The sequence below is a fragment of the Hirundo rustica genome, chromosome 20 (genome assembly GCF_015227805.2).
Source record: "Hirundo rustica isolate bHirRus1 chromosome 20, bHirRus1.pri.v3, whole genome shotgun sequence".
Taxonomy (NCBI): domain Eukaryota; kingdom Metazoa; phylum Chordata; class Aves; order Passeriformes; family Hirundinidae; genus Hirundo; species Hirundo rustica.
This window is the reverse complement of record NC_053469.1, coordinates 2370623-2382787: the sequence shown is the minus strand read 5'-3', so window position 1 is coordinate 2382787 and position 12165 is coordinate 2370623. Positions and strand designations below refer to the sequence as shown.

Genomic DNA, 12165 nt, shown 5'->3' with positions numbered 1-12165 from the left:
AACCCTCTGGCTTCTCCCTAGGGCTGAGCCTGCTTCGGCACTCTGGGATTCACCGTGGTTTTTGCAGACAGACCGTGCGCAGGGGGAAGGCAGGAAAACCTAATCCCCATCACAACAGGTTTTGCAGCAATTCCCGAGGTGAGGGTGCCCCATGCCCCCTGTGCCACCCAGACCGGATGGCACTTGTCCTTCCTGAATTCCCTTTTTGCTCCCAGCTCTGCTCTTCACTTGCTGCCTCAAACCAAAGCGGGTGGTTTGTGCCAGGAATCTGCTGCCACATTTCCCCCAGCCCAGGCTGTATCTCTGTGCCAGGAAGGATTGGCAGCGGGGAGAGCTCTGGGAATTGCCCCAACACCGCCTCCCCAGCCAGCTGGCAGTGGATACTCTGGAGACATGATGGGTGTTAAAGCCTTTCTGGTCAGGACACAGGGAATCAAACAGTAAAATAAGAATAATAATAAAAAAAACAACTCGCCACCACACAATGATTGTCTGATCTATATCTATTTCATAACATCCAGAATTAATAGGATACAGGAGTTAAAGCAACCATGGCAACTGAATGCAGAAAGGGCTGTCCTTGTAAATAAATGAATTCATAAATAACTCACAAGTGCTGATATAAAAAGTCATGGGAATCTAATGCAATGCTAATGCAATTCAAGCCTTCCCTTTTTTCCATGCAGAATTAGAATATTGGGTGCGCCTGGCTTTGCTCTGTGCTACAAGTGTCATTCTTAAGATAATAGAACTTGCTAATTGTACCAGGAGCCGGGCTGTGATTGATGAGGGCTTTGGGTTTTTGTCTCCTTCATGTTCTTCCGAGCAAAATGCTGCACCAGTAAGTTACAGGCTGGAAGTGAATTACAGAAAGTTAGGGAGCAAGGAGCAGGATTCATCCTGGCAGAGACACTCCAGCAAAACACGTCCGGTGGGTGACCCTCAGTGTGGCATTTTTGGAAGCAATGATCTCAGTTCTTATCCCTGTGCTTCCTGTGGTGATAAAATATTATATGATATTATTGATGGAGGGGCAATCTTGCCATAGAGATCCACATTTCCCCATATAAGGAGAGGGGCAGTGCTGTGATCTACACCAAAATCAGCTTCGTTTCCTTGCAATGGTTTCCCCCAGTTTGAAAATCGTTGTTGATACATTTGAAGACAGTTTTGTTGTATAAGCACTTTGTTCCTTTTCCTTGATAATTTTTATTGATATGGATTTTGCTACCATTTGATGCTGGAAAGACATTTTCTCCTTTGCACTACACAGACTAGGCATATTCAGTGTCAAAAATACTCTGAAAAGCTTTTGAGCACCAGAAGTTTCTCTCAAACTGTCAGCAAAGCAGTTTGGATTTTTTCCAAATCTCAGCCAAACCCTTCCTCAGATCTCTTGGACTGCCAGCGCCGATTGCCCCGGGAACACAGGGACAAAACTCCACTTAGCAAAAGAGACAAAGGGCGCAGTTTACCCCACAGAAATGTCAGAGTTTGGTTTATCCCCCCAAAAACAGAGGCGGAGAAGGCTCAGGGGGCAGCAGTGGAGGATGGAGGATCCATCACAGAGGATGCAGGGTCTTCCCGCTGATGGTCCTTCCCGCAGGCACCGCTCCGTCCCGCAGCTTTGACGTACCAGAGGGAACGAGCCAGGCCACGAGACGAGAAAGCCTCGGGGAAGAGGTTTCGCCCTGAATTCGAAGCTTCCAACCTTTCGGAGTTGGTTTTCCCCCTCCCCGCCGCTCCCTGCCGGCTGCGGCGCGGCAGCCGCAGCATCCCTGGGGCAGGAGCACCGCCACGTGGGATGCGGCCGCAGGCACAGCCCCGGCTGGCCCCGGGGACCCTCGGGGGCTGCCCACACCGCGGGGACCCTCGGGGGCTGCCCACACCCCGGGGGCTGCCCACGCCCCGGTCACTCGGGGCTGACCCCTGCCCCACACTGGAAGATGCTGTCCGGGGAGTTTGGGGTGTTCACCCGCTCTTCCTTATTGGTTTTGAAGAACAATAATTTAAAAGAGAGCTTTTACAGTAATGTATCTTAAAATTAGATTGTTAGAGACGTATTTAGAGCAGCCCATCAAAAGGCACGTGGTGGTTTGGATTCCTGGCGCAGTGGACTCTCTCGTGCTGACAGCGATGCCATCACGGTTAACCCCAGCCAGGGAGGACTTAACAAGGACTGATGCTCTGGAATGAAGCCTAAGAAACACAGGCAAACTCGGCTTTCCATTGATCCCATCGAACTGGATGCTGTCCCTAAATCTGACACTTGGCCAATGCCCAGGGTAGGTGATTTCATTGATTCAGATCTCGGGCACAAACCCCTTTGCCAAGCAAAGCCTTGTCTCTGCTCTCTCCTGTCCCTCGAGCATGGCGTGGCCCAGCACTGTGGGTGACACAAGAGGAGGGTGCTGTGGCTAAAGTGACCCCAGAGCAGACAAATCTCATCCACATTGAGGATCCTGATGGATCTATTCAATGAGTTTAAGAGGACCCATCTGCACATGATATGATTGAGATACAGTATTCATGAATGGAAAAACAGGGAACTGAGATTCCCAGAGAAAAGCTGCTCCTTTGACCCAAAATATCACCCCCTAGAGAAGCACTTTGCACAGCCACAGGATTTGGGAGGCTTCCTCATCCATCCCACCAAAGCTCAGCTCCTGGAGGCAGGGATGGATTGGGTTTTACTGCCTCCTGCTTAAATTAGACCCAGCCTACAAAGGAACAGAAGGCAGTAATGACACTTCTCCTCGAGAGTTTTCTGCATAATAAGCAGTTTCTGACATCAGCCAGATCAAGACTCGCCAACATGATGCAGCAACAAGCTTTGGCAGGAATTCTGTCCCTGGCAAATCATCCGATTCTATTTTCATTTGTTTTAGAGACAGTTACTCACTCACCATATGTGTGCAGCTGGCTCCTGCTCCAGCCCCCGCTGGTCAGCAGGAATCTTTCCATGACTCCAGCATCTTTAAAATAACCACCTTCCCATTTTCCAGAGGTGGAGGGAACTGCCTGCCTAGTGAGGCTCTGTCTGCAGTCGAGTGTCCCCGCTATAGGACAACACACATTCTTTATGTGCATCAACCTTTTGTGGGTACACTAGGATCCCATCCACACCGGCACTGGACTTTCCCTCCTTGTCCTGATTCCTGCAGCAGGGAGGGAGCAGTTTTCTGGGGCAGAGGGAAGCAGGCAGCCCCCAGCCCCCCGAGCATCCTCGGGTTTGCTTTTAGAGCAGCAGAGGCTGGCAGCAGCAGATCATTATGCCCGAAAGCAGCCTGAGGTGTCACGTAGATGGAACACATCAAACATTACTGTCTCACCGAGCCTCACACCAATCATTTATTTCTTTAGAAACTGCAGACTGCTCTAGTTTTATATTTCGCAAGTCACCTGTAAAATATATATCCATAAAACCCTTCCAGGAGGAGGATTCCTGCAGGGGCACGGAGCCTGGCCTCGCCGGGCTCCTCAACCCCACCATCTGCGCTGGCACTCGGCGTGGAGCTGGCACTGCTGCTCCCCAGCCTGCAGGGTGTTCAGTGCAGCCTTTGCTGGTCTGTACATCCCTCACTCCCTCGGGATCCAAAGCTGCCAAACCCCAAATAACACCCCAAAACTGCAGCCCTGGGCAGCCAGGAGAGCCAGGGGCTCGGAGCACTGCTCCAGGGCTGCACTCAGGGCTGGCAGAGCTGCAGAACTGGGAATTAGTTCCACTTTCTGCTACATGTCTTTTTATTTGATTAGTCTAATAGGCTGCATTATTATTTACCACATGCAAATCTCCTCAAACTGATTAAAGCTGACATTTCCAGTCACAAGATGAGATCTGGAAAGAAGTAATAAGGAAAAATTATTTCACAAGCTTTTGCACTTTCGATTTGCAGGGAGGATCGATTACATTTAAAATTTAAAGGCCAGACTCAATCCTAAATCTCCTTTAAGGAAAAGGAAAGAATTAATTCCTTCATTTGTTTTATTTCTTGCTCAGAAAAACCCAAGGGTGTTTAATGGTGGTTTTGAATGGTGCTTTTGGATATGACTGGAAGGCAGCAGTGAATGCTTGAAAAATACCATGTTAACACTTTATTATCTTTAAGCCCTGAAGAATTATGGATGTCTGCATGGCTATGGAATTGCTGGGGAAGTAATTGTTTCTGGGTCACCCAAGGAAACTTGTTAACTACTTTTCTGGATATCCACTTCAGCACAGGGATTTTTATTTACTGATTTCTGCTGGGGACCAAATGGTGCTGAGTGCCAGACATTTATAAAGCACAATCCCCATTTCAAATAAAAAGTGGCCCAAATGGTCAGTTAGGCTGTGGAAAATATATTTTTCAGAGATAGAGAAAAAGAGAGAGGAGGAGAGCCTTGCAATGAGTTCGTTCCCACAGCAGCTGCCTGGACGCTGTTATTTTTTGTAAAACAGGTGTGGAAAGGTTAAAGACCAAATATGGGTGTGATTTTTCTGAGGTTCAGGTATTTTATAGGGTCGAATACACCTTACAGCCTCCTTCACATGAACCTGTAAATGAGAACCTCTCCATAAAACCTTGCTTACGCCTGCAGAAGTGTAATGTTCAGCTCTCCACAAGTAATAGTATTGAAAGCTTTCCTAGGCAGGGGTCAGGCCCATTTTATTGTAAGTGCAGATCCATTCAAAGTGCAAAAGGACTGAGCTAAAGGACATCTCGATATTGCAGGGCTCTTACTCCAGCTCCAGCCTAAACGACCTGAGCGAGGCTGGAGGCAGCAGGGCTGGAGGTCGCCGCCCCCGGGGAAAGATCACATTCACAAAATTACTCAGAAATGGGGAGGGGAAGTCTCTGCAGGTTTGACTCCTTCGCTCATCTGGGCCGAAATGAGATTGACCCCATGGACTAACATTGGAGCCATTCATCCACACAAGGGCTGTCCATGACAGGCGTTTGCTGGCAAAATTTCCCCTCCAAATGGGAGGAAAAAAGATGTTCCCATTACAAAATGATTGTGACGACTCAGCTGCGAGTTTTTTGCCCTCAGCCTCGAAGGCATTTCTTGCATTCCTGCCTCGGCACACCACCTTAGCGGCCCTTCACGTGCAGCACCACAGCAATTCATCATTAGCCAGTCTCCAAATTATTCTAGTGTTGATTAAATTAGTAAATGCAATCACAATCTGAAGCAAGTTAATTGAGAGAATTTATTTGGCCCTGACAGTTTTATGCATGTTTGATTAAGTATTATAAGGTTTGTTTTTGATTTTGCATAATTTAACTTTAAATCCTGCACTGGGTGGGGGAGGGAGCATCAACTATTAATGACCAAAATAAACTCTTTTAAGAGGCATATATTTATGATTTATTTCTAAAGGCAGTATCTTCCAGATTTTTTTGTTCTGTTGCCAAAGTGACAAATATGTTTAAAGCAATATTTTGAGCCGTCCGCTTCTCGCTATAAATCTTGCGAAATGTGTACAATTCATTAAAAGTTTTGAAAGAAGTACAAGTTAGCATTTATATTGCAACAAGTGACATATAAATGTGTATGTTTGTCTTCAGAGCGGGCCATAAAATATCCGAGGCCTCGCCGGCCGCGCTGACGGGGACTAATGGCCCGCTCTCGGGGCCGATGATGAGTTTCATCACAAATCTCCAACGCTGTCAACACAAAACTGTTCAATCAACAGGAATATGAGTTGTGTCTTTAGTAAAATTAGCACGGGGAAGAAATACAGCCCTGAGGGCCGTGGGCGGGTTCCCTGCGGGCTCTGCTTGGAGGCCTCCTCCAGGATCTGATCTCTCTGAATGTCAAAGCTTCGATTCATGCCTGACCCCGGGGCAGTTGATTGTTCATGGAGCCCCAGGCGCATTTCAGCAGCGGAGAGGTCAAAATGTGCCGGGCAGAAAACTGAACGGGGCTGTCCTGATTTTTGTCACAGAATCATGGAATGGTTTGGGTTGGAAGGGGCTTATAAAACTCATCTCATTCCACCCCCTGCCAGCAGCACGGACACCTTCCACTAGACCAGGCCAACCTGACCTTGAGCTGAAGGTCACCCTGACCTAAAAAAACTAAAAGGGTCAGCCACTGGTGCACACATGGTTTTGGGTTGTGAGGTCACTCAGTGAAACTTTCTGGGGTTTTCAAGGGATTCCTGCAGGACGCCAGGAGTCCCCACTGCCTCACTTCCATTCGTGATTCCCCAAGCCGAAACTGGAAAGACAAAGCGCCTTCACAGTTCTGTTGCCCGGGCTGAAATTCCCATCTCTGGGTTGTGGCTCCAGTCCCAAAGAACGGCAGAGGGAAATAAATGTGAGTGGTTCTCCTGCTTATCCAAGGCACCAAATAGATGTTCCCAGTTCCGTGCTACTGGGGAAATTTACCAGCTCCGCACATCCCCTTCTCCCTCCCTCCAGGAGGTGTGTGGGGGACCTGGAGATGCCAATTTCCCAGGAGAACTCCCCAGTTGTTGCCTTATCCAGAATTCCCTCTGGCTTTTCAGGCTCAAACTGCTCTGCAGGGCAGGGGAAGGGGAGGAACCGGGCCCAGCAGGAGCTCCGGGAGGCACTGGGACACCGAGGGAGGTTTGGCCTGTGCACAGCAGCAGCTCTGAGAGGTGACAGATGGCCCGAGTTATTATTATTTAATGTTTTTCCACCGTGGCACTGCCTAGACAGAAAGTGGGGCAGGCAGCCAATGCCAAAGTTGTGTATTCTTTCCATTACAGAGAAGTATTCCTAATTAAATCTAAGGGGAAACAGCAGGCAGGAAGTCGTTTTCCTTCCCTTTACTTTTTTTTTTTTTTTAAATTTTTCTCCACCTGTTTTGTTTTTTAGGAACTTTTGGGGTCTTTTGGGGATTCTCTGGACAACCTTCGACTGCTGCTCCTGTTAACGCTGGACACGGAACCTCAGCCCCGGAGTGACCAGGCCCAGAGTGACCAGACCCGGAGTGACCCCTGGAGTGACCCCCGGAATGACCCCCGGAGTGACCCCTGGACCGACCAGGCCCCGTGTGACCCCCGGAATGACCCCCGGAGTGACCCCTGGACTGACCAGGCCCCGTGTGACCCCCGGTGTGACCCCCGGTGTGACCAGGCCCGGCCGCCCCCCGTTGCCAAGGGAACGCGTCCCCTCCACTTCCGGCCGAGGGGGCGCGGCGCGATGACGCCATCACCGCGCGCCGCCGCTCCCCGCCCGCCGCCGCCGCCGGAACCGGAGGAACCGGAGCCGCCCCCGCACATGCGCAGAGCGGGCGCCCGGCGGCCCGGGCCTCGCTCCGCCCGGGCCCGGCGCGGCCATGGGCACCACGGTGAGTGCGGGGCACGGCCCGGCGGGCGGCGGGGCCCGGGCCTCGCCCTGAGGCGGCGGGAGCTCCGCCCCGGGGCCCGGCGGTGCGGCGGCGCTCGGTCGCTGCCCGCCGGCCCCGGGGGTCCCCGTCCCCGCGGTGAGTCGCGGCCGTGCGGGGCTGCCGGGGAAGGCCGGGCCGAGCTCCCTGCCGCAGCTCCTTCCCCGAGCGGCCGCGGTTCCGTTCGGGATCGGTGCGGTGGAGGAGGAGTTGGCGTTTCCCCTCCTCCCGGCGCTCATCCCTCGGCTCTAACCTTTATTTGTCATTGTCCCTAACCTTGTGCGGCTCCTCCTGGAGCGCTCGGGGTCCGGTCCCGTCGGCTCCGGGCGGTTCGGAGCTGCCAGCGCTCCTCCTCCGGGGATGGGGAGTGCCCCGAGGCTCGGCAGATCCTGCCCGGAATGCCCGAAGGATGCGGAGATTTCCGCACCCCGCTCGCCCTACACTCCCTTTTTAAAGGAGAGGGAGTGAAAACTCAGCATGAACGAAGAGTTACTCGCGTTTCTCACGTCTTGGCGAGGCCACCACGGGCGTGGTGCCGTGGGTGGCAGCGGCCTGCAGGACACGGAGGTGCCTCGAGTTGGAATCCTTGGAGCTGATGCCCCGAAAAGTTGGCCCCCAAAATGACGGAGTGGGTGACCAAACCTGTTTGTGGGCATCACGTGCAAAATACAGACTGGGGGATAATCACAGAACCACGAAGTGTTTGGGTTGGAACTTCCTCTATCCCAGGGTGCTCCGAGCCCCGTCCAGCCTGGCCTTGGACATTCCAGGGATTCAGGGGCAGCCTGTGCCAGGGCCTCGCCACCCTCACAGGGGAGGATCTGCTATTCCATATTCAGTTTGGAAAGTCTGTGCTCCCTGCATCGTGTTTCACGTGCCCCAGAACAGTCTGTGGCAGGAGAAGGTGACCAGCAGGAGTTGGTTGGGATTTTCTGTCCTGGCATTGAATAGCAGCTCACTGATTCTTCCCAGCATGGATCAGGGAGGTGGAATCTGTACATTGCTGACTGTTGGATTATTTTTAGAGTCTTTATGGGCTTAAACGTTCACGCTCGAGGAGAGGCCTAGTAAGTAATTGTGAGCATTTTATTGCGCAAAAAGAGCAAATTGAAAATTATTGTGTCATTTTTGTCTTTCAGATCAGCTCCTGGGCAGAGAGTTGTGAGTTTATGAAGCACCTCAGCAGTTTCTGTCACTCTTCCTAGAAGGTGTCACAGGAAAACTTCACTCTTTTGTTCCAAGAATTCAGTGGCATCCCAGAACGGCAGCGGAGGCCCGACCTGCTGAGTGGATGGCAGCACCCCTAAAATGTAATAATTCAGAGTTTATTTTGTCCTCCCAGTGTTCCAGTGTTGATATTTGAGTTCATCCAAAGGGCATGAACCCACCAGAGGCTGTCTGTTCCCGTGGTGGGCACAGTAACTGTGAAACTCTGGAAAACTTTGTGTGCTGTTGAAGGAAGTTGCAAGGAGAGGCTGCATCATCCGGAATTGAATGCTCTGAGTCCCCAGCATGTGATTTTTGACCTGTCTTGCTTTAGTCCTCCAAAAATATCTCTTGAGAGCAAACGCTGAGCAGTTCCTAGCCATCATGTGGGAAGTGTGTGGGGTCACATGCTCCAGGCACAGAACTGGGCTGGCTTTAGGCAGCGTTGGTTCAGTGTCTGAGCAATTCCTGTGCCTTGCAAAAGCCACGTTTCCCACTGGCATTTCCTGCCTCCAGACAGGAAACACGGCAAGAGGCACTTAAAATAATGAGGGTGTCTGTGGTGATTGAGATTTCCTAAATTCCTTAATTCGTGATTTAGCCCCTGCTCCTTTTTGGTGGTCCCTGATCTGTGTAGAGCCACTGCTGCCCCACATTTCTGTAAGGGCAAAAAGGAATTGGAATGTGGGGCTGAGCAGGAGAGATCAGAACTGGGATTTCCATTTCCATGGAATTTGAGGCAGGAAGCAGGGCAGAGACTTCCCCACTGATACACATTGAATCAGAGAAGGATTTTGATGTCAAAAATACAATTTCCTGCAGCTTTATTGTTTGCTCTGTTCTTGGTTCTGTTAGTAATGAAACCAAAGAATTCTTGAAGTAACTCTTGAATTATTTTTAATTTTAAGAGCAGTCAGATTTTTGGTTCAACAGAGGAAAGATCTGCCTGGATCTGACCACTTGGGTGTGCGAGGAGTCTGGGGAAGTCCCTGTTGTTTTCCAGCATTATCTGATGAGTCCATTGTCATTTCATAATTCCCGGAATTTGGCACATCAGAAGCCTGGGGTGAAGCAGAGAGCAGCTCAGAGGCTCCTGCTCATCACTCACACAGCAACAATGGGTGTGTGGAAGGATGTTAGGATTATAAATCCTAAACACTGCAGAAGATCAAGATAATTTCACTTATCTCTGCAGGTCCCCAAGGGGAGAAATAAACTGGTGGATGCCTTTGAAAGGCTGCCTGGCCTTGCCTTGCAGTGACAGTGAGAGCACAGGGCTGGCCTGAGCCAGGGGAGGTACATCCTGCGGAGTGTGAAAAACACAACTGCCTCATTGTTCTTCCAAGACCTTCCATTATTTTCAGTTTGTTTATTTGGTGAAGCTTTGCCAAGTTTGGAAATAAGCACAGATCTGGAATCCACTTGCGAAAGTACTCAGAGAACTCTTTTTTTTTTTTTTTTTTTTTTTTAAAGGAAATACGACCCAATGCAGACACATACATCAATATTATTGCTCTCACATTCATATTATTGCTCAGCTGGGTGGGCTCTTGCAGGGTGGCTGTTAGATTAAGAAAGATCTGTGAATTATCCAGGATAATTTCAGACCAAACCTCTTTGCTGCCTTAACACTGGATAAAGTTTATGACGGGCTACAGCTGGTGCAGGCTGGGGGAATTTATTTGGAGATAATTTGGAATTCCAAAAATTTGGAGTTTATTTGGTGTGGAAATAGAGTGCGTTTGTGTGGGGAATAAGAAGCAGAGAGGCAACACAGAGATGTTTCAAGGGAGGTTGTTGAGGTTTGGAAAGCAGTCGTGGGCGCCGATACTGAAACCGGCCGGGATAAGTTGCGGCTTTCAGGAGAACCGAAAACTTGCTATAATCCGTGTCATTCAGAGAAAATTTCTGCCCTTTATTTCTCAGCACCTGCTCACCGCGCCTCCCTCTTTGTGCCTCCCCGCAGGTGTCTCCCTCGGCGGACCCCCAGCCCGGGCTTAGCTGTGCCGCGTCCCGCTGCTGCCGTCTGATATGTGCCCTGCGGCCGGGGCCCTGGGGCCGGCTGCGCGGGGCGGGGCCCGATGCCCGTGATCCCCATTCCCCGGCGGGTGCGCTCGTTCCACGGCCCCCACACCACCTGCCTGCACTCCGCCTGCGGCCCCGTGCGCACCACGCACCTGGTGCGCACCAAGTACAACAACTTCGATATCTATCTCAAGTCGCGATGGATGTACGGCTTCATCCGCTTCCTGCTGTACTTCAGCTGCAGCCTCTTCACCTCCATCCTCTGGGTGGCTCTCTCGATCTTGTTTTGCCTTCAGTACCTCGGCATCCGCATCTTCCTGCGCTTCCAGTACAAACTCTCCATCATCCTGCTCCTGCTGGGGCGGAGGCGGGTGGACTTCAGCCTCATGAATGAACTGCTCATCTACGGGATTCATGTCACCATGCTGCTGGTGGGGGGGCTGGGGTGGTGTTTCATGGTCTTTGTGGATATGTAAATAAAACCAAGAGCATGTGGGATCAGGAGGTGACTTTTCTTCTACCCCCCCCTCCCCGAAATGTGTCAATATCCTCTTCTCTCTCTGTCTTCTTTTTTTTTTTTTTTTTTTTTTTTCTTAATATAAATTAACTTATTTCTCAGTGCTAATTTTTGTGGATAAATTAACATGCTTGTCTCTGGAATTTGTATCTCTTTGAAGTGCCATTTTGATTATCAGAGTGCAACACTTAACTGGGTGTTTCATCCTTTGCACAGTCCGGGTTAGTTTAAGTTTCTTTCAATCCATAAGAGCCTGTTTTGCTGCTGTTCCTGTGTTCCTGTGGCCATGAAAAAGGCAGTGATTTATCTGGAGGAGAGAAGCCAGATCATTTTGCACTCCACACTCTTAATCCACCTTCACCACTTTCCTAAAAATGTTTCTTAATGTCTCTGGCATGTAATAAGTATCCTTCATGTAGGTTCTCATTTTGCATATTCCCAATAAGAATCCGGGCCCAAAACTCAACAGACTGTAGGGCTTTGGTTTTCTTTTTTCCTCTCTTTTATTTTTAAATTTATGCACGACATACATTTGCCTCACTCTCCTGTTTCATCCACTCTAAGGTAATTGTGTAGCTTTGAGTGGCTTTGTCCTTTTCAGGCCTTTAGTGCTGAGTAATTGAGTCTTTCCCTAACAGCACAAATCCACGGGAGGGATGGGAGCAGGGCTCCTATGGTGTGCTCTGAAATTCCCAGTCACGGCAAATATGTTCTCATTTTGCAGTGATTAAGGGGAACCCACTGCAGTGATCCTCAGCGTTCAGATCCCGGCGTTTGGTTCCGCTTTTCCCTGAATTGATTCATTCCAGCTTGCTCATGGAGATTCTTCTGTCTCACGGAGCACAATGAGGTGAGACTGTCTTACCTAGGAGAGGTGGGGAGCAGGGTGCACTCTGAGCTGGCAGTAATTGTTCCCTGGGACGACACAAATCGTTCCACCTCCGCAGCAGGGAGAGGGAGGGTCACTGCAGAGCCTCACCAGCCGCTCAAAAAGGCAGCTGAGTTTTAATCTCGGTTCTACTGGTCTTGATCTAAGATGTCACTGTGCAGTCAGTCAGGTCACTCTATTTATGGAG

At 50.3% G+C, this 12165-nt stretch overlaps 1 protein-coding gene across 1 annotated transcript; it reads left to right on the top strand.

Moving 5' to 3' along the window:
* The first annotated feature begins 7202 nt into the window (after positions 1-7202).
* Positions 7203-11193, top strand: TMEM250 (transmembrane protein 250). The gene is made up of 3 exons (XM_040083328.1): positions 7203-7305; positions 8481-8651; positions 10514-11193. Exon 3 carries the CDS (start codon positions 10629-10631, stop codon positions 11046-11048), a length of 420 nt encoding a protein of 139 aa, XP_039939262.1. The 5' UTR covers positions 7203-7305; positions 8481-8651; positions 10514-10628; the 3' UTR covers positions 11049-11193.
* Positions 11194-12165: the final 972 nt, after the last annotated feature.

What these genes read in the sequence shown, in the direction of transcription:
- TMEM250 (XM_040083328.1), top strand. Translation starts at nt 10,629, where the DNA reads ATGCCCGTGATCCCCATTCCCCGGCGGGTGCGCTCGTTCCACGGCCCC.